The sequence below is a fragment of the Ischnura elegans genome, chromosome 11 (assembly GCF_921293095.1).
Source record: "Ischnura elegans chromosome 11, ioIscEleg1.1, whole genome shotgun sequence".
Lineage (NCBI taxonomy): Eukaryota > Metazoa > Arthropoda > Insecta > Odonata > Coenagrionidae > Ischnura > Ischnura elegans.
The window spans coordinates 53,630,353-53,653,573 of record NC_060256.1 but is presented as its reverse complement, the minus strand read 5'-3'; the positions used below and the strand labels follow the sequence as shown (position 1 = coordinate 53,653,573).

The window sequence follows — 23,221 nt, the reverse complement described above, 5'->3', positions numbered from 1 at the left end:
CCTATGTACATTCGTAACCAAGACCAAAAATTTTGTAAAAAATGTAAATAATGACTTGTAATAAAAAACACACAAAGTAATATTTCATTTCTAAAAAAAGGTAAGGAAAGTTCACTCTGGCACTGCTGATTTTTCCAAGACGTCACTGCTGTTGTTTATATATGGGAATCCTCTTGAATACTGATGATTGATCACCCCCTGCCAAGCACCCTGCAGGTGGCTCGTAGGGTATAATGTTGATGAAACGTTTTTCGTTGCCTATGAAGCAATTTATCTGTAAATCATATCCCTAAGATTTATCTTTCGTTAATCATCTACGAGTGGTTGTCGAAGAGAGAGATGGATGGGTGGAAACCAGTTTGCGGGATAACGATAACTGACGATAAGAGCATCTCAAGGGGCTGTATCGAATCATTTGTTCCCTAGTACTCAACGCGATCTCCTTTCAGACGAATGGCATCGTTTCTCACCTTATCTCATTCTCATCTTTTCCCCCTTGGCACCCTAAGACTCTTCAATTTATCTCTAAACCCTCTCAACTTTTTAAACCGACATCCCATCCCATTTCGCTTGCCGTGTTTCACGTGAATTTTCTTCACCCTCACCTCCATCCGATTGGTTCACCTCTGGAGACGGTTCAAGGCGTCCCGCCCTTCCGAGTTTTTTTCCGCCAATCGCAGCGGAGAACGCGGACCGGCCCTTTAAATATAGATCGCGGAGTGTTTTGAGCTCACACCGGCGCCGGCGCGTGAGGTGTATCGTTCTTCTTTTGTCTCCCTGACACGCCTGCGTCGTAAAAATGTGTCGCCTGACGATCGTGTTATTCCTCATGGCCGTTGCCGCTGCCAGCAATGGCAATCAGGACTGGCCGGCTTTCGAAGGAGAATTGGATTGGTGGCAGAAGGCTGTGTTTTACCAGATATACCCAAGGTCGTTCAAGGACAGCGATGGAGACGGTATTTCCGACTTGAAAGGTCAGTGGCATGTTGTTTACTGCATTACGAGTCAGAGCTGCTTCGCTCTTGTCAAGCTGCGTCTTGCATTTTACTTCCACCGGTTTATTTTTTTAAGTTTCACCGTGGAACTATCCTCGCGGTCTTATTTGTGATCCTTGATTGGTTACCATGTTATTTTTTTAGTACGGACGAGGTTATTTTAAGGTATCCAAACGGGTATTTGCGTATTTTAAAATATTTCGGAGTATATGTGGGAATCACAATGTCGTAAAAATTAAAATTCCTGAGGTATTTTCTTTTCTTCCCAGAAAACATTTACAGCATCCGCGAGTTCGTTATATTGACGTAATACCGATACGATGGCATTTTAAATGGCATGGAATTATCATCAACCAACTCATCAAATAAAATAATTTACATAAGGTTTATTTTGGAATTGCGTTTTACACTTATACCTCAAAACTGTTTTCAAACGTGCGCGGTGTCGTGTCGTTCCCATGGCAACAGCTCGGCGTTCAGCTGAACCTAGCATGAATACATCGGTGCTGCTCCCTTAGCTAGCTCAGCACTATAGACTGTCAGAACGCACCGAATGTTATCGTCTAACCGTCCAATCGTGCGTAGCTAAGTACAGCGAAAATGTTGCCTCATATGTCTGTTCGATCAAACGAAGTTGAGTTTCGTGGAATTAATGTGGTATAAATGATAATATTTTCGACTTCAAATTTTTGTGGCATGTTTGAGGTAATTCTCTCTTGCCAACCTGCGTATTGCGTTCTATAGTCCGCAGTTTATTTTTGTTAGTTCCACTGTGAAACTGTATTGTTGTCTAAGAATACGTCGTTGGATATTTCATATTAATAAGGTTGTTAACATTTTTTCTTTATTGCTTCCTTTAATTATTTCTCTCTCGCCAAGTTTCGATAGGCATAATATGGTCCGCAGTCTTTTCTTTTGTGATCAACGAAAGAGCTATCTAGCTAGGTTTCGTCGAGAATTACACAATCCAGTGTTTATTTGCAAGTTGCACAGTTGAACTTAGTTATAGTCCACCCTTCTAATTTTCTTGGTTCAATTTTATCGCTCTTACGTAGTCGTAGATTGTAATTCAAATTTGTTTCCTCACATTTCTTTATTCCTGTATTATCTAAGCTATAGTTGCAAAGTATGTCACTTTGAAACAATAAAATACCCTAGCCCACAATATTTACTGACTTTTTCAGAATAATTGGAGCTCTTCGTACTATTCATAATTTTTTCTTTTGTTACATGGCAACTTAGATCATGCCATCCTCCCTATGTACATTGTAAAAGCTTAGAAAGTTTCGCTTGTAGATAAATAATTGCAATTTTCCACGATTTTAAAACTTATTACTACCTAGGATTCAATGTTACTACGAGTACATCATCTTTAAGGTGGAACTGAAGATGATGGTGTAAAATTGAACCCTACGTGGTAATAAATTTTGTAATCGTTGAAAATCGCAAGTATTTATTTCAATGTGGAAAAATTCCACTGCAATACGCTTGAATATTCGGATTTTATTTCGCTTGTAAATCACGCTGGTACCTTTGAAACATAATTGCCTTCTGTTATAAACTAATACAAAATAAGAGTAATGACTATTATTACGGTCTACAAATGCTTGAAGAGGTTATGAGCGACGGGTGAGCAACTGCGTCTATGTATTTTCCTTTATTACGTAAATGACCATTGATTAGTGAAAAGTTTGCGTCTGGTTCGGATCTTTAACAGCTTCACTTCCACTGCGTCGTCTAGTTGAGTCACCGGCCGAGCGGTGAAGGTCAGGAGAGGTCGGAAGGAGAAAACAAATACAAATCGCCGTCAATACAAATGCGCTGCGGTTCTGTCATTTTTGCGTGTGCAGACTGCTTGATCTTGATTGACGAGTGAATTTTACGGCGAGTGCGACGCGTCGGTCATGGAGAATAGAATAAAGCCTTCCTTCAAAAGACAACGCATACATTTGCAGAATATAAGAGGATAGTTTTTTATGAGTTTAAAGAATAGTTTAGTGAAGAGTCTGATAGAAGAGTTCGGAGTGTGAGACTTAAGGTCAAAGAAGATCGGCAAAACTTTGAGAAGGTAGAGCAAGTCAAGTATTTGGAGAGTACATTCGAGGAAAACGGATACAGCAGTAGGGATATCAGAGAGAGAATTGCGCTAGAAAAGGAGGCGTTCATGAACAGGAAGGAGCTTATGAGAGGATCGCTATGTAAGAGTTTAAAGAAAAGGTTAGTAAAAAGTATGATCTAGAGTGTAGCGATTTATGGAGCAGAAATATTGACACTTAGGAAGGAGAACGGGTAATGACTGAAGAGATGTGGGCGTGGAGAAGAATGGAGAAAGTAAAGTGGACAGAAAGGAGGAGGAACGACGAAGTGCTCGACATGGTGGGTGAGGAGAGGCAGCTTACAGATGAGATACGGATGAGACAGAAAGTATGGATGGAGCGAGTACTTAGCGGGGAGGATGTGTTGAAAATAGTGTTCGAGGGTAGAATGTTGGGTAAATGAAGGAGAGGATGGAAGAGAAAAGGATTGTTAGATAGAATGAAAGGGAGTAAGCCTTATTCTGAATCGAAGAGAGAAGTCCATGAAGGTTGTGGAGACTGCCAGAATACTTTTTAAATACTCCATGCAAACCTATTTTAATCGCTAGAATGTAATAAAAATTATAGGATTTTAATTATTAATAAAATTTAAAAATAATAGCACATTTACAATTGCAACTGAAGTATTACATGTCCGGTGGCAAAGGGGATTGATTAAAGCACATACATAGCAATTATAATATAAAATTTGTGTTGCCACTACGATCGTATTTTAATCGATTTGACGCGAAGTCCGCTGGGCGACCACTAGGGCAGTACGATCCTCTTTTTTTCCTATACTTAGCAGAAGAGCGTTTGCAATTGCGAGGAATGGCATTGAATAGTTACGAGTTTGATAGATCACATCATCATGAATGTAAATTTCAGTTATTATAATAGTCCCTTATTATAGCTTATTTCCCCGTGAAACTCGGATAACTTTGTCCGTCAGCGACTGGCGACTTTTGTAAATTTAAATACGAGGTGAGTGAAAATAACATCTAGAGGTCGACTTTAGGATCCTCTTTTGTTGTACTGGTGGATGGAAAATTCGGAATAATCACTTCCGTTGCTCGTTTTCTATGACCTTTGTTGTCCTCGGCGTTTATAAAATTTTAAAATAGTTGCTCGCAGGGGCGGAACATTAGCCGCTAGCACGTGAAGTGTGTGCAATCAAGCAATCTGCTTGGGAAACGCGGGACCATACACAAACTGCCCGCCACTGTGTCGGCCAAATTGCGCATATCCCAGAGCTGTGGCAAAACGACGTGTTTACTCCCCGTTATTTTGCACAAATGAAATTGGAGGCCGCCCAATAGAATAAGAATTACAAAATTGTGAAACTGAATGGCAAACACCTCGCAAAAGTCTCCTCGGAATTATTGCCTGTAAGCGGAATGAATGACGTGAGAAGTTGACTGTTGCGTACTTTAGACGGTTAAGTGTCAAAGACCACGAAAATGTCATTCTCATGAAAATTTCAAAATAAACTCATATAACCGCACTCCTTCAACTGAGGGCTTCAAAAACAGACTCTTCGCGCTATAATTTCATGCAATTGCACGTAAAAATCCACATTTGTACAACGTTTCTGGTGGTAGTACTAATCTAAGCATAGTAATATAAATTCTGATTAATGCTAGAAAATATATTTGTCGTTTTGTAAAATAACTGATGTAATGTTTGTCATATTGAACAAATCATTATAAAATAAACTTAGACACGTCATTGTATTGGTTTTTGTTCAGAGAATAAGCAAATGAATACTGCAATGGAATTCAAATCATGTTATTTGGATGAAAATTACGCAAAATTCGTCTGAGAGTAGAGGGAAAAGTGAGGATTTAATAGCTCAATGACTGAAATTACTTCATTCTTTGTTAATTCATTTTTATTTCTAAGGTATTCGGTGGCCGCATATTATGGAACATTTTTTCAATAATATAGGCGATGTTATTCGCTTTTTTCGCAAAATTGTATACCTATATGCTTAAGGATGCATAAAGAAACGAAATGGGTATATTTTTAGTAACAATTAAAAACGCCTACCCTACGCCCTTATTAAAGTACGGAACCTACTATTTTTAATAGTTTTTTGGTGATATATTTCTGAAAATCTACATTTTTCAATTTGCAAATATTTTTGTCATCTCTTGAGAATGTTTTCAGGCACCTATATTTTACAATTGAAACAAGTCGAATTCAAAATAGAAGTTAAATAAAATATAAGTAAATCAATTGAAATGGAAACGGATTACGGATTAATTGAAAAAAAAAAAAAAAATTTGGAATTTTTCATTTGTATTTATCAAGGGTTTCTGTTTTACCTTTGTGTCATTTTATTTTCGAGGTATGTTTGAAGTGTTGTTACTTCTGTTTTGAGGTATTTATTACTAACTTTTCTTTATTTTTCCTGCGGCAATAACTGAATCAAAGTAATGTAAAATGTTGTACGTGGGTGGTCCTGTCACAGAACAATAATAAACATTGATTTTTACAATGTTAACTGAGATCTCAAATTTTCTTTAACGACTTGTCGAAAGGAATTTGTTTTGAAGTTTTCAGTCAATGCAGCACCACATTATGAGGGAAGTCGTAAAGGAGAATAAAACATTTCTCTTGGGCTCCAAACAAAATGTATAACTGTACGAGAATTATTGGGATTTCCGGACGCCTGTAAACCTATGTCTGAATTCCGAGGTCAGGTGCGTCGCCAAAGGCTGACCATGATTCTTGCGGCTGACTTCCTGCCAAAAAAATAAAAAAATTACGTGATGCATATCGCCTGTTCAAATTCTTCGTTTATTTTTAATCGACGATGCAAGGCCTTCAGGGTCGGTGACGCCAATTTTTCTTTCTTATATCTTCACAAGCTGCCGTTGTGGGCGATGAGAAATCAGTGGGCTGTGAGTTGGCTCGCCCGAGTGACTTTAGAATTCGGCACGCGATGACGGGAACACGCTCCCGAGTCAAACCTCAATTAGCGCCTTATAAAGAACTTCCAAAGGAACGGAAAAAATGTCATTTTATTGTTCTTTTCTTTTATACAATCTCTGTAGTACGGTAATCCGGAGTGCAGAGCTAGCGACCTTCCTTAGGCTAATTTGTCTAGCGAATTGCGGGAAGATGTTCGGATGAGAAAGTAAAATAAAGGTGCTATTTCGTACTCGTCCGAATATGCAGTGAGCATATGGGATCCGGTGCAGAAGGACTTAATCCGCGGAATGAATAAAATACAAAGGAGAGCTGGACGGGTATTATGACTATGTTATCATCCACTGTGGGCGACATGTCCATTTTGGAAAAGCAACTATGTATGCACTATATACGGCACTAAAAACAATAAAAAATGTAACCATTAATTGGCCACCTTGTTTTACACTTGTTATCTAAGCTTGCTGTAACGGCATCTCGGCGTTGAGTCCTTGCTGAAATTGAAAAAAAAGCTGTCCAAATCCTCAAAAATTGTTTCTTGAGACAGAAAGTTTAAACTTAACGTAGCTGTCATTATATACAAGTACATATGTCGACGAATGCTATTTTTTGTAGTTTATTTTTCTTACAAAATACGTGGCCTCAAAGTTGAACGAATGAACTGTGATGGCTAGCTACACCTTATTCAACCAAATTCAGCACATTTTTAGCAACACTATACAACCAAAAATTAATTTTTTTTCCATTAACAATATTTTATTTTCATTTACAATTTTTTATTTGATATATATACGAAACAAAACAGTAAACCGTGATTATTGTCGAGTGTTATTTTCCATGTAAGATTATTGAAAAAAAGTCTCCGAATTACATCGAGGTAGTCACACCGAGATTACCGCAAAACATGTTTGGTGTAAATACGAAGAGTTCATCAGCAACACTGAAAATAAAATCGATTGTTCGATCTCGACTGTGCTACGTTAGGCCTTGCGTACAATTTATTCATAAACATCTCGCAAATTTTGAGTTAATAAGTAAAGTAATATTAGTTATTTGTAGCTTAAATAATACCCAATTTGGTTTTTCCTTCGACTAATCTAAAATAAATTATTGCATAAATACCAAGATACTCGGAAAATTTGTGGATTGTATTTATTAAAATATTCTAATTACTACCTTATTTTTCCATCTCGACATTAAATAATGATGGCAAATCGCTCAACATTGTGTTCTTACGGGCGGTTCGTAAAATATCAAAAAACGCACGACAATGATTAGGTATTTGTGATATTTATATGGAGTGACTGGGCATTATTACAGACTTTGGTGAATCAGCACATTTGGAAGTTTTTCACGTGAATCCTTTCATGTCCAAAATCATGTCTCTTTCTAAAAAAAACGAGAAAATTCCGTGTGGAGGAAAGGCGATAAATAACAAGTATTTATAGTTTTGAGGTGATAAGATTCAATCCCTTATATCTACCTAGCTTTGTGATGCACTACATTTGCATAGTGTTCAACAACACTTGTCTGCTGGCCGTCATCAATCACCCGTAATTGTCTTCGAGAGGTGTCGGGTGATAAGTATCCCAGGTGTTCTTTAGATCTTTATCTTTTCCTCTGGGATTTTTCATTTCAAAAAAACCCAAACAAGTCTTTTCCTCCCCTCTGTCTAATGCGTTTTCATCCCCGGTGAGTCAAGGATAGCCCTTGCATGCGGATAAAAGTCTTATCCTTTCAACGGAGATAAGATTTTTCTTTCGAGAAAATTAGTATTAATAGCTTTGCTGACTGACGCGGCTTATGGCGATTGTATCAACGGTTAAGCAGCTGCACAGGATGAGATTTTGGAAGTCCTTGATAACGTGTCAAGGTCCGTCATAACGAGTCTGGTTGAAAATTCCCCTGAGTCATCAAGATCCGGGGTGCGAATTGATGCGATCGCTGCTCCCAGCCTGCTGTGCTCGGAAAGGAAGCATGCAGGCGTCTTGGCATGTACGCTTATTGAGAAGTGAAGACATTTAACACGTCGCGTGCGGATGGCGAGAATTCTCGTCTTATTTTTTTCCGAGATGCAGAAGATTCTATACATTTAGGCGCGTCAACTTAAACAATGTGGAACAAACACAATTTTGAAACGTTTTATAAACTCGCTTTGTTGTTTGTCATCTCGTCCGGGTCAAATCTTGCAACTCAATTTCTCTTTCCGATTTCTCAACCTCTTTCCGATTAGCTATCAAGCTGAAATTTTCAGGATAGAGCCTGATGACAATGCAATATTCTAATACTTTCACTATGATTTTAAATGCATCTATATTTTATTCATATTTTAAATTAAATATGGAGTTTAGTTCAATAAATGGCCACCAAAATCCGATGGCAACGCTGCGATCATATTGAGGAACTAGGATTATAACAAGAGTTTTTTTACCTCAAAGTTCTTTGAAAAATTGATTGACCAAAATTAACTTGTATTATTTTTAGGTCGCGATGAAAACGTTGGTTTATAAACATTTATTTTTATTTTGTGTTATTTTAAAACTATTAAGATAAGAAGGTCTCTTCCTCAAATGTATTCATTTAAATTTTCGCGGTTGAATAATGTTTTTTAACTGAGATATGAGTCTTTAAAAATAACTCTTCATCAGCTGCGTGAAAACACGTCATCGGGGCTCCCGCGCGTGACGTCACGGGTCGGTTTTGCTGCTGGCAGAGAGAGGAAGTGGATAGAAAACTGGTAGACGTAAGAGCTCAGGCGCAAATTTGGGGAAAATAATTGATTGCTCTTCTACCGCCAGACTGCAGATTTTGTGTATGTTGGTTTGCCATGGAGTTGTTGAAAGAAAGAAAGGACTTGAACAGTTTTAGAGTATACTATATATGTGTTTGGTAGCACGTTTCAGCTGTTGTTCGTCACTCATTATAAATTGATGTATATTAATGTTTGATTAGGACATTTTACATTTAATACATAAGATTTTCAACCATGCTTAAACCAAAGGCAGTTCGCCCATATTGGGATCGTCAAAATAGCCAAATTTAATGTTTATATAAGTTTCAAGCAGGCCAGCCGGTGATACTCTGGAAGGATAGTACCCAGAGGAGAGGGAAACTTGGGATTCGTCGTAGGATTTTTAGATAAAGGAACAGAGTAGATACGATGATGGTAAACATATGTGACAGTGGAAACGAGACTCCAGGGCGGGCTCGCGGGGATACACTTCTGGGCCGAGGTCTGTAAGTGCTACCTTTTCACCTCTGCACCACAGAAGGGGGAGGACAAGGCAGGAAAACGGAGGGAGTCGCCGCCGCGATAGGAGCCCGACGACGCCTCCTGGGATAGGATAGGATTGGAAGGGTAGGGAAGAGGAATCCCGAACCGTCACAGAGGCGGGCGGGTCCTAATACTAGCGAAACAATAATTTAATGTTTCTACAGAAAGGAAAACATTTCCTATGAGGAAGGAAATTTCTACTGTTTTCCCTTGATATACATATCTAATAGCAAGCAATGGAAAAAACGATTTCCGTACACCGCGCACGGGATCAAGATCAATATAAGGCGGGGTTAAGCAATTTAAAATGACACCCCATCATCATCATCATTATCACTAGTCAACAATCCTGAAGCCTGAATCACACGATCATTTTCTTTCGTCGCGAAAAGTGATCACTAGAGCGATCGCTTTTCACGACGGGAAAAGCGATCGGTCTGGTGATCATTTTTCTGAATAACACGGTCCCTCTCGCCGCCGACTTTCGCATCACTTTCGATAACACAGCTCGTTGTCATAGGACCCATATAACGAAAATACATAGCGTGTTTGTTGCGCTGCAATCGCTCCATACGGGAATGCGTTCTGATTGGCTGATATGGGGTTTCAGTGACGGTTTCAGCGACGGAAAAAGCGACCGGACGAGTGATGAAAAAAAGAGATGGGAATCCTCATCGCGATCGTGAAAAACATTTGCCGGCGACGATCCTTTGCGAGTGATCACTCCAGTGATCGCGATAGTAATCACAAGGAAATGACGGATAAAATGATCGTGTGATTCAGGCTTAAGATTAGTTTGACGAAGCTCTCCACTCAAATCTACTATCAGCCAGCTAATCTTTTCACACCTATCAGCTACGTTTTTTCACTATTTTATCTACAAGTATTTCTTCTCTTTCACGTCCATCCATCAATTCATCCCTTTACTAGCTCCGTATATTTATTCCGAGGTCTTCCATGTCCGTTCATGCTATCCAATTGTTCTCGACTATTTTCTTCATCAGACAATCATGCCAAAACGCATGGCCGATTAAGCTCCTACTGCTCATTTTAGAGATATTTCATAATACTTCTCTCCCACTCTTCGAAGAACTTCCTCATTGGTTACTCGGTTAATCCCTTTTGATGTTCATCGTTCCTTTGTCCACATTTCGGATGCCTCTTCTTTGTAGCATCATACAGTTTTATCTCCGTACGACTCCAATTTCACCTCACGGTAGCTGAGAATCCTCGACGAAGGCAAAAGTGTCTTGCCTCCGGGGTGAGCGAGTTTTATTTTTGAGGTTATTGTCCTCATGAAAGTGACCTTCAAGAGCACTTGAAATTGCGGTGACGCGAAAGGCAATTGACCCTGGAGGGAATAAACTCCGCGCTTGAGTTCATCCTCTCAACTCTTTTTATTTTCATTCTCTTGCAACCGGTCCTAGTAGCCTTTCCTGGCTGTACATACTCTCTCATGATTTCACTCGCCAAAGTTTTGAGTTAAGTGCATAGGCGTACCCAGCGAGGGGCAGGGGGGCAGCTGCCCCCCTAGAAGCAAACATCGCAAAAGTCTTTAAGCAAAATCAGTACTGAATTGAAACGAAAGTATTCAACAAATTTTCTTTAAACCCACGAAAAATGATACATATTAGTATAAGACATGTAACTAAAATAAAACTATTTTTCCAGGAAATAATCTCATAAATTCCATGGCTTGCCCCTCCCTTAGACCATGGCTTGTCCCCACCCCCCCCCCCCCCTAGTTATAATCCTGGGTACGCACTTGGTTAGGTGCTTGCAAACAATATACCATATTCAGATAATTTCCAACGATGGAAGAAGAAAGAAAGAAACAGTCAGTAGTATAGCGCAGGCTATGATCAATCTTCTTACAGCTGAGAGAACAAGCCACGAATATTACAAAAGAGGATCCTCAAGTCGGCCTCTGAATGTGTTGTCACCCACCGCGAATTTAAATGGGTTTACAAGAGTCGCCACTCGTGTCGCTGACGGACGAAATGATCCGGGTTTCCCGGGGAAATAAGGTATAAGGCGTTTAAACCGGGTTGGCAAGTGAAACGAAACGAAAATGTTTCGTTTCGACCCGCAGGGAGACGAAAATAAGAGGCCTCGGTTTAGTTTCGTTCCGGCACGAAACTTAAAATCACCAAGGAGAGTTTAGTTTCGACCCGGGACGAAACTTTACTCCCGGAAACGAAACGAAATTATTCGAAACTCCACTGCTCATAGTAAAATTTCGATCCCGGAAGTTAAGTGGAGGAGGATAAGGGGGAATAGTTTCGATCCATTACATTTGACATACGTGTAGAGATATTAAGAAATTGAGCTTAAAAATCGAATGGCCAGTTTGCGTTCACCGTTCTCCTGTTAGTGGTAAAAATATGAGTGCCCCGTTGCACAATGCATCTAATGCCGGTAGGCCGAACCTCTACTTCATTCAACCATATTTCGTACTCGGTGTGCGGGTCGAAACTAAACCGTTCGTAGGTGAAGCACGTGATCCCTGCGGTACGAAACATTATCTACGTTTCGTTTCGTTCCAGAGTTTTAGTTTTCCACCCGAAGTAACTCCGATTTCGTTTCGACCCTGAGTTTAGCTCCCCTTTAGAGGGTTTGAAGCCGTTTCGTTTCTACATTTCGCCCCCTAGGTTTCTAGATTCCGACACGGAATGAGAGATCGGGATTATTCCGTGCCGGAATTAATCCCGAGCGATTCAAGCACACACCCCCCTGGAACAAAACTATTGAAATTTTACTGGTTTCGACTTTCGTTTCGATTCACTTGCCAACCCTGGTTTAAACTGAAATGTATATTCATGATGATGCGGTCTATCAAATTCATAAATTTTCAATGCTATTCCTCGTAATTACATTTTGCGGCAAAATATTGGAAAAAAGTTATTCGCATTGCACTCATCATCACCGCGCCACGGACATTTTTTGAAAACCCATTAAAATGCGACCGAAGTGGCAAGAGAAATCAGCCTTGCATGGGATGGAATTGGACCTCCTCAATGCAGTCCCCTTGGTACAAGCGTAGAATTAAGGAAAACATTCATCAGGTGCTACGTATGGAGCATGTTTGTCTATATACGTGAGGCTTGGACTTTGACAGCAGCATAGAATTCAAGAATGGAAGTATTCGAAATGCGGTGCTACCGGAGAATGATGATGATAAAATGGATCGACAGCGTAAGTTATGCGGACGTACTAAGAAGGAAGGGGAGAAGAGAGAAGTCCTCTAAAAACCTCAAGGAAAAGACATAACTTAGTTGGCCACATTACGGAAAATGATGGCCTGATGGATGAAAACAATCGTAGAAGGACAGGTGGAAGGGAAAAAAGGGAAAGGAATGGCCCCGAATGAGTTGCAGAGAACAGGTTATAAAGGATGTAAAAGAGATGAAATGCGATGCTATCAAAAGGCTAGAGGATGGCAGAGAGGAAAGAAGAGCTGTGTAAAACCAATCTTAGGATTATTAACTTATGATGATACAAAAGTACTATTTTTTATTTAAAAATGGGAAAATACCAAGATATCCATGTTTGAAATACAAGATACATTCAGGTCGTGTATTTGAAATACCCAATGCAAATTACAAATGTATTTCAAAAACGTTTTTTTAAATTCTTGTATTCGAAACACTGCCCAGCCTTGATTAGGAGTTCCCTCAGATTGACCCGGGATCGAACTCACGATCTCCCGACAGCTATCCTCATCATCGGGAAGGATAAGGAGGAGTGGCAGTTGGGGAAACACAAAAAAATCTACCTCAAAAAACCTAAAGTCGGATACTTTTCGCCCAACCGAAGAATGAGCTGATCATACCCTTAGCATCACGGCGACTGACGGCTTTGAACCTAAGGGAGTGCCTCCTCCAGCTCGTCACCAAACCCTGTCAAATTTCAAAGTAAGGTCAGGGCCTCCTGATTCTAACTAAGCCATTCAAATGTCTCACAACGGAAAGTATATTTTTTTAGTATTCTCGTTAAAACTTACAGCAGATGTCCTAATAACTCCCGCTACACGCCTATTGAAGTTGCTAGCGTTTTAACATGTCAATGTATAATAATACCTACTCAAAATACATAATAATTCGGTAATACCCACTCAATAATACTACGCATTGTTAAGTGCTGCACTTCATATCAGACTCTTCACCATCATTTTCTTCAAATTCTTACATTACGATTCTATCATTAGCTCTTCCTTATTAATGAATGCCTCCTTTTTAGAGCGATCCTCGTCCTAATATCTTTACTGTTGCGTACGTTTTCCTGTTTTGTTTTTTTTTTGTTTGCTTGAAATTATAATTGAATAATAAATTTGTTGAAATTGCTGAAAATTACTATGCATAAATATAAAAGAGAGTGTGAACAAATCATGAGAAATTAAATTTTTGCCGCGGGAAATCAGAATTTGAATTCTTAATTTTTGCAACATCTCTGCCGTACCATTTCTCATTATTTTCCACTATTGCAGGCATTACCGATAATTTGGAACACGTGTACAACCTCGGAGCTGCCGCAGCATGGCTGTCCCCGATATACAAATCTCCGATGAAGGACTTCGGGTATGACATTGCCGACTATGAAGCTATCGATCCCATCTTTGGAACGATGGATGATTTCCTGGCGCTGGTTGCCAAAGCCAAGACACTTGGTGAGTGAATTATCCTTTAATTTCCTCTTTTTTCGTATTTTTCACAATCGGGTCGTTCACTCAGAATAGAAATCGCAGTTCAAGTGAAAATCTGTGGATTGAAGGTAAGTCACAAACGAAAAAAAGAATCTGCCTCATTACGCTATTCTCTTAGTTTAAATGAAAAAAACGCTAAATTTACCGCGCACTTTGGATGAGTTGATGACGTCATCAGTTTTATTCCTCTACTTCATCAGGAAAAATCTTTCAATGCGGGAAAGAATTGCTCCAAAAGTGCAAGCAACTACGAACCACGTGAGGCCCCTGCAAAGGGTCAAGAAGTATCGGAGAAGCGGTGACCCGTTCGGCATGAGTTCCTGACGTCATCAACTTATTTGAAAAAGGGTTAAAGCCATCGATTTTTCGTCGCAAATTGCTCGAAGAGTAGTAGGCGCTTCGGAAAACGAAAAATATGGGCCTCTCTTTTTTCAAATTCCATCACAATCGACAATGAAATAAAAGTGGAGAATGACCCCATAACTATTTCGGATATGAGTGAATGAATCAATTCTGAATTGGGAGAACTTATATAAGCATCATTAGACTTAAAAAAATCAACTGATTTGGGCGTTACTTGGTGGAACGATGAAATGTTCATGGTGAAACAAAACCCAGTACTATTCCACAAACTTTTATTTTAACATTCTACTAGTTTCAACGTTTATACCGTCATTATCAAGACTAACCTAGGTCAAGGTTAGTCTTGATAATGACAGTATAAACGTCGAAACTAGTAGACTGTTAAAATAAAAGTTTGTGGCATAGTATTGGGTTTTGTTTCACCATGATCATTAGACTAGCTATTTAATCCTATATACCTTCTTCCATAGGTCTCAAGATCATCATGGATTTCGTTCCTAATCACTCCAGCGACCAGCACGAATGGTTCCGGAAGTCAGTGAAGCGTGTTGATCCGTACACGAACTATTACGTGTGGTCCGACGGCAAAGTTGATGAAGATGGCAACAGGAAGCCACCCAGCAACTGGGTAAATATTCTTAAACCTTTGATTCTTTTACTGAATCTGATGACCTAGTAATTCAGCAATTCATTTGATTAGGAGCATTCGCCCTTGAAAAATATCACAGATGTTGGCTCAAATACTTGAGAACAGCATCTATAAACTATAAAACCTACTTTCGGTTACTGACTGACTGATTTATACAACTGTTTGGGGTGAACGAGACGAGATACGACAAAAGTCACTGAATCGACCTGTTCTAAACTCGTCTAAAAACCTTGTCGAAAAAATTGTCGAAACACTAAATGTTCTCTTTTCTATCTACGTCAAAGTTGCCAAATGTCGCTAATTTTTGGGGGGAGTTTTGGGTAAAAAAATTGATTTTTCAAAAATGTCACTTTTCGAATCTAGACCACGTGATTCGTCAAGAAAGTAATTTTCAGACCGATTGGAGCACTTTTAATTTTGTCCAAATCATGCAATTTCACTATTTCGTGAATTATTACGTCAACAACGGAGGGAGATACGGTGTTGCGTCATAGAGAGTTACCTGAAAAGGTAGCCGGCCTTTTCCGGAGTGGTCTGGGGGGTGGGGAGGGGGGGGGGGGAGCGGAGCCCCCAGCGAGCGAAAATGAGAATGAAAAATAAATTTTGGCGTGAATTTACTTCAGTGCTGCGTGGATGTATGATTCACTGGATGTCAAATGAAGCGTGGGATAACATGACGCTCGTATTTCAGTTGTAAACAAATACTCACAGCCACAAAATTGTTACGAAGTGGTTTTGCCAGCCACGAGGTCGGAATTTTACTATTTTAATCATTTTTGTTTTGCGACTCCAGATCGCTATCTTCTTCCAAGATCGTAGCTTGAATTTGAATGATTTGAACGTAAGGGGTGGCTAAGCATAGTATCCTAAATAAACGCAGCCCGCTTGCCATTGATACCAAGCGGGGCGGTAAAGAGAAAAAATGTAAGGGGGGACTGATTGACATTAGCATGTTACCCATAGCATTATTCTTCTTAACGCTAGAACAGGACAGAATATTAGCCCTCTGCAGACCTCCAGAAATTAATTAAGGTCATTTGAATATTATAAAAACGTGACCAAATAAATGCCGACTTCCTATTTTTCAATTATTATGCAAGTCAATTTTTGACAACTCTAACCTATTCAAGTTAGAAAAAATAAAAAAATAAAACTTTGAGACTAGTCTTGAAAATGATACAGTGCATTGAAACTAGTTTATGATTGAAAGTTAAGAAGTAGAAAGCAATTTTTTTATTTTTAAACTTGAAATGGTGTTATTCTCCTGAATTCTCAGTTCCATCTTCCCCTCCTGTCACTTATAGAGCCTCATTTCAGGAGCGGTCCCAGCCCTGAATTTTTCTATCACTGTAGAAGCATATTAATTTTTCTAAAATTTTATTTTCTTCCTAGATAAGTGTGTTTGGAGGTCCAGCTTGGCAGTGGAATGATGAGCGTGGCCAATATTATCTTCATCAGTTTGACCCAAGCCAACCAGACCTGAACATAACAAATGAGCTGGTTGTGGATGAGCTTTTGGTAAGTATATAAGTGTAAATTGAAAATGTTTACCATAAATGAAAACAACAAATACCCATTAAAATATTAATGAACAGAAAATATTTAATCTTGAGATGATGAGGGATTTTTCATTTAGGAATGTAAGAAATACAAGTTGAGATTATGGTCTGGAGCAGGGGCAGATTAGCATAAAATGTGGGGCGGCCATGACATAGGTCCACACAATATGGAAACCCCCCCTCCTAGGAGAGAGGGATGTTTTTATTGCAGGGAGTGCCATGCTCTATGATAAATACAACTCAAACTTCTCTCACTTTGCGGACTTGTAACCATGCATTTGCATATACACTCCCTTTCTCTTTTACAAGGACACAAAAACTATTATACTAATAAAAGCTTAAAATATATGATAAAATCTGGGGGTCATGACCCCTGTCACACCCCCTACATCCCTCAGTGCCATTGGTTCCATCAAAATTTGCTGTCAAGTTCTAAAAAAATATAAACCACATGTAGCAAACTGTGAGAACTTTTCTGTATGAAAACATAGAGACTTTAAACCATAATCATTAATAAAACCTGCAAGGGATTGTTTACTGGCACAGATGCTTGCTATGGTTTATGTTTTCTTCTTCACATGTACACATATCTCATGTCACTTCAGATAAGTACCTGCTTGTGCAGGATTAAATTTTTTTTCCTTAATAATTTCAACATGTAAATTTCATGGTATTTCATAGAAAATTCATTTGTCCAAATAAATTGTCCTAGCTTATGTGTATTTTCCAAAGCATGAACGAGGCAAGGCTGCTTTGTTAGTGGGTACTTCATTTTGTTATTTTATTAATTTATTTATCAGAGATAGATTTTATCATAATGTTATGTCTTCAGAATGTTCTGGACTTCTGGATGGACAAGGGTGTGGGTGGTTTCCGTATTGATGCTGTGAACCACATGTTCGAGGCTGATGGATTCCCAGATGAGCCCAGGAATAACCAATCTGGAGTCACCGATCCTAATGACTATGGCTACCTTGATCACATCTACACAAAGGATGATCCTAGATGCTATGGTGTCATTGAAAAATTCCGAGCCAGGGTTGATGCATTTGCAGCAAAAACTGATGGAGTTACCAGGTCTGTTATTTCAACCCATCTTCTTCACCATAGAAAACACTTGATTAATATGTAATGCATCAGTTCAGAAAAACCACAACTAATGCATTTAGAAAGGACCCCAAATATTTTAATATTCAAGAATTTAATGTATTCTTAATTTCAAGTATGTATTGCAGCTTTTCAGCATACAATACAAGCGCCACCCACCAATGATCACACTAGTAATGAATGCATTCTGAAATGTCTGCCATATTTTTAAATATATTATGTACAGCAGCTTTTCAACATACAATAGAAGCACCAGCCACCACTGATCACTTGCCAACTTAATTTATTGTTAATGGGCTTTCAGTGTATATTTAGACAGCTAGGTATATGGATATCCAAAAATAACTTTTATCTGTAGCACACTAGTAATTGGCTATCTCCTGGATTGTCAATTTTGAGCTTGTTTTTACTTTTACATTAATTTTAATGTTGATTTTTAAATATCAAGTCTTTTTATTAAGAGCTAATACCCAAAGTGTATGTTTTCTTAAGATAAGTTCTATGAAAGTGGGCCAGTAAAATTTTTTTCTACAGTGTCTAGGTGTTAGGATTACTCTCACACACATCTCTCAAGGATGTAACAATAATTGAGATGATTCATTGCAGGGTTCTGATGACTGAAGCATACACAAGTATAGAAAATGCAATGAAATACTTTGGAACTCCTGAGCATCCTGGATCCCACATGCCATTCAACTTCCTCTTGATTAACAACTTGGGTCGTTCAGCCAGCAATTTTGCAAATGGCATTGCCCAATGGATGGATAATCTCCCCAAGAAAGGATGGGCCAACTGGCTTGTGAGTACTTTGTCTATCAATACTCATTGTTTGTTATATTGCAATTTGATTGCCACCCATATTAAAATGTTTCCTTTTCTGAATATTTATCAGCAATTTTAATTTATGAGAAAGTAGCTTTGAGTGTCTCTAGTACCTGGCGGGGAGTAGCTGACCCCCTTTATACAGAAGAAGTTGTTATATTCATTTCAAATCTGCTGGACATGATCCAAAATAATTTTTCTGACCCTTCCTTCTCCCTTATAAGTTATAAATCTACCATATTTCTCCGAATATAGTCTCCCTCTGAATATATTCCCCCCCCCCAAATTTTGAGGCTTCAGTTTCGGGAAAAGTTAAAAAAATGCATTCGAATATAGTCCCCCCCTTTACTTTTACCATGGGCATTTATGGAAAAAAGGGGGGACTATATTCAGACATATACGGTATTAAGGAGCAATTAATCTTTGACCTTAGTTAAACGAGAGCTTTGAGCAAGTATCTACAATACATTTGTGCAATCTCAGCCATTTTAAGATTGTTTCAAATAATTATAATTGCACATTTTCATCCAACTTTAACTATTTGATCTCCTTAAAAATCTAGAATTTTACATAAAATGTGGAAAAGGCTGGATACCCAAGAAATACAGTTTTCATTGTAACTGCAAAACACATCCAAAAAAATGTTTGCATTGCCACAGCTCAGTAACTAAGGAGAGGCGACCCCATGTTTATGGATGAAAAATGCTTGAAAGGGTCTCCCCTACCACATCCTGAACTATTGCAGATTCCATCTCAAACACTGTGTACTATATTCCCTGTAGAAGTTTATGAATGTCTAATGTAAATCTTCATATTTATGGTTTATGTTGTTTTAAACTTTTTATTTGGTTGCTTGTTTATTCTTTATTTGTCTAATCACACCAAGGTAGCTACAAATTAATAGACCCAAAAATCTACTACCACGAAATGTGGCCTTTTACTTCAAGCTAATCATTTCCTAATGATTGAAATTTATTTAAGGTTGGCAATCACGATAATCACAGAGTAGCATCCCGCTATGCTCCTGAATTAGTGGATGCCCTGAACATGATCATAATGCTCCTGCCTGGCACCGGTGTAAGCTACTATGGTGAGGAGATTGGGATGGAAGATACATTTATCACCTGGCAGCAGACTCAGGATCCTCAGGGATGCAATGCAGGCCCTGACCATTACATGGAGAAGTCACGTGACCCTGAAAGGACCCCTTTCCAATGGAGCGATGCACCCTTTGCAGGTGAACAATTCGTTGTTTCTGAATGAGAAAGTAGTGAGGATTGCTTAACCTTTTCATCAATTGGTCTATTCATTGGTAGTGTTGATTGTGCACTGGTTCCATATAATGGCTAGATATAAGTAAGTAAAAAGTTGTATTTCCATCAACATCACCAGCTAACAATCGTAAGGTTGCCTTAACTCAGCTCTCCACTCAGTGATGTATCTTGTTAGCTAATCTTTTTATACTGAAGTATTTCTTCTCTTTCACATCCATCATAATCAATTCCATACATTTTACTTTGTGTCTTCCTTTATTGACTATGCCATCCAATGGCCCCTTGATGATTGATGGCTGATTAAGTCATTCCATCATCTTCTTTATGTTTTCACAATGCTCCTCTTCTCCCCTTCTCTTATTAGTGCTTCCTCATTACCTGCACTATCCATTCATTTGATCTTCATCAGTCTTCTATAGCACCATATTTCAAATGCCTCCACCCTTGCTTTCTTTCCTGCTGCCAACGTGGCCTTTTAGAAAATATTATGCATGCATTACAATTGCCACTTGTTACCAAGATTATGCTCTGCATTAAGGCCAAAAAAATGTTTAGAGTTGCTATGGTAATCCCCCAGGGCAAATTAAAAGGGGAGGTCCTGGGACCCTCCTTTAATAAGGGTCCATAAAAATCACTTAACACGAGAGACAACAGTTATGCTAACTAAGCCACTATCGGATAAAAAACACGACAAGTGACAGGTCACTAGTCACTTCTTATTTTATGGAGTCATGAATATAGTCCCCCCCCCCCAAATTTTGAGGCTTGAGTTTCGGGAAAAAATTAAAAAAATAGGTTTGAATATAGTCCCCCCCTAACTTTTATCACGGGCATTTTGGGAAAAAAAGGGGGGACTATATTCAGACAAATACGGTACTTGTCACGTTTTGTAGAGCTTCATATTTTTTTCCAGGATTTACTGAAGGAAACTCCACTTGGCTGCCAGTTAATCCAAATTACGTTACATTGAATGTCAAGGCTCAAGAACTGGTGACTGTTAGCCACATTAATATATACAAGCAGCTGGTATCTGTGAGGGAAACGCCAACTGCTCAACAGGGTGACCTGAGTGTGAGGACCATTGGTGAAAGCCTTTTTGCATTCACCAGGTAAGAATGTTATTTTCACATTCATTTGGTTATTATATTTGGTTATCAAAGTAAGTTCCATTTTGAAATAGGTAAATAATAAGTACAGATAATTCAAAGAAATCTATTGCACAAAACTCTACAACACTTTTACTATTTTTTGACAAAAATTCCATGATTTTCCAGAAATTTGTCATGGCACAAGTTTGTGTATACCCTCTTCGTAGATTGTTGCCGCCTGTGTAGTCATCCATGAAATAACATGTTCTTTCAGCTCTTCATCCCTGTTGCACTGCTGACTTTTAACCATTGTCTTTTCGCTGCATTGTAAAACAAATCAAGAAAGATGCTTATCTTGAGATGCTTAAGAAAATGCAACGTACACTTCAGAACAAGTGCTGATGAATCCTCACAAAAGGCATAGTTTTCATTCACGACAATGCCCGACAACACACTGCAAATTTGACAAAAAGACTCCCACAGGGCTTATGGCTGGGATGTTTTTGACCATCCTCTGTACAGCCCTGACAGTGACTTTCACTTGTTTCTACATTTGAAGTCTTTTCTTGGCGGTCAGCAGTACAACAGCGATGACGAGCTGAAAGAACATGTTACCACATGGATGACTACTCAGGTGGCAACATTACACAAAGATGTTATTTAAAAACTCATGCCATGCTACGACTAATGCCTGGAAAATCACATTGAAATGATATTAGTATAAGACATGGAACTAGAATAAAAATAATTATTTTTTCAACCAAATAATTATAAAAAAGTAATAAATTGCTGACATAATTTCCTTAAAATTTTGGTTTCATTAACCTTTACTGTGCAAAAAAGTTACAACTTGAACGACCACGGCAAGTTTTGCCCCCCCCCTCCCCTAGCTTTGATTCTGGGTACACCCATGTAACCTAGTATGTATGTATTAAGTTAGGCCTCCTTCAAAATATATATGTATATATGTGCTACTATACTACCTATGTGTATATGCTACTGAGATGCAACAATGATAGAGTTAAAAAAAGTCAATGGCAATGCTCTTGTATAAAAATATGGTATGCTAGAGTGACAAGAGATCAAATTTGTGGGTGATTTCAGTCTTTTATTTCCACCATGAATTTTAGGAATTTCCCTGATGAAGAAGGTTTGCTGGTGGTTGTAAATCTGGGATTAGAAGAAATGAACCATGTTAATCTTCAAACAGTCTTTGATAAGCTACCAGAGGAGGCAACAGTGAAAATAACCAGCGACTTCTCCAAGGTTATTGCTGGGTAAGTTTTATTCCATGAATTCAATATAGTCTTGCAATGTCTTCCATAACAACCTAGCACTGAAAATCCATGGTGGGTATTTAATATTGTTGAACTATGAGTAATATGAAAAGAATATTCATGATTAAACCAGAATAATGCCATATCATCATTGTCAGGGGCACAGCAAGGAATTAAGGCTAGAGGGGGTTACAGGCGCAACTAATACTGGGGTGCTTGGGGTATTGCATACCCGCCAGGGTAAGCAGGAGGTGCGGAGGCCTTCTGCCGGAAAAAAAAAAAGATAAATGGTTCAAAATTGTGATTTTTACAGCCTTCTGAGGGATATTTTATTAACCCTAACATTATTCCATAAGTAATATTAATCCAATTAATTAAAATAGATTTAACTTAAAAATTTCTGTGAGCTCTGGGGGGGGGGGGTTTAACCTCAAAAACCCCCCTTGCTTTGGCGCTGATCATTGTTATATAAGCCAAGTAAATAATTAGATCTAATTGATCTAATTCAGAGAGGGAAGTTTTGCTTCTTTTCCTTGATTAATGCCACCCAGGAGGGTTCATTGTCTTTCGGCTTATTGCACGCAATGGCACCGGCTACACTGGTGCATGGGAAAATGGTCAAAGAGTGACACATGTAGCTGTCATTACACTAAGCACATTTCTCTTTTCCAGTGAAACTGTGAGCACAAAGGACATGACCCTTCTTCCCAATGAAGGTTTGGTTCTAGGAATTTCTTCTGAGTAATAACAACTGGAGTAGAATGATATCCAAGATGCCCAGATGACGACAGTCATGAGTAGAATGCTGTGATAGATATTGCATTTACTGAGCGCAGAAAAAATATCATTGGCTGCTCACTTGTGAGGAGTGAATTTTAATCAATGCCTTGCTCAAGGTCATATGAAGTGTATTTAAATCTGTGATGCTCCTGAAGGTACTTATAAGATTAATTTACATCCCTGTTCAAGTATTACTTCTAATAAAATATTTTTAGAAAACACATTTCTCTCATTCATTTTTTTGGTGACGTTATTTCATGGTGGTACACTTGCTAGTGAGTTATTAGAACTTCTTTTCATTAGATACAATTTTTTCGTCAAA

General features: G+C 38.7%; 1 protein-coding gene across 1 annotated transcript; it reads left to right on the top strand.

Moving 5' to 3' along the window:
• The first annotated feature begins 722 nt into the window (after window positions 1-722).
• On the top strand, window positions 723-23,122 carry LOC124167686 (maltase A3-like). The gene is made up of 10 exons (XM_046545673.1): window positions 723-974; window positions 13,765-13,944; window positions 14,814-14,971; window positions 16,385-16,510; window positions 17,384-17,628; window positions 18,265-18,457; window positions 19,462-19,717; window positions 20,668-20,863; window positions 21,973-22,119; window positions 22,792-23,122. Exons 1-10 carry the CDS (start codon window positions 800-802, stop codon window positions 22,862-22,864), a joined length of 1,749 nt encoding a protein of 582 aa, XP_046401629.1. The 5' UTR covers window positions 723-799; the 3' UTR covers window positions 22,865-23,122.
• The last annotated feature ends 99 nt before the right edge of the window (window positions 23,123-23,221 follow it).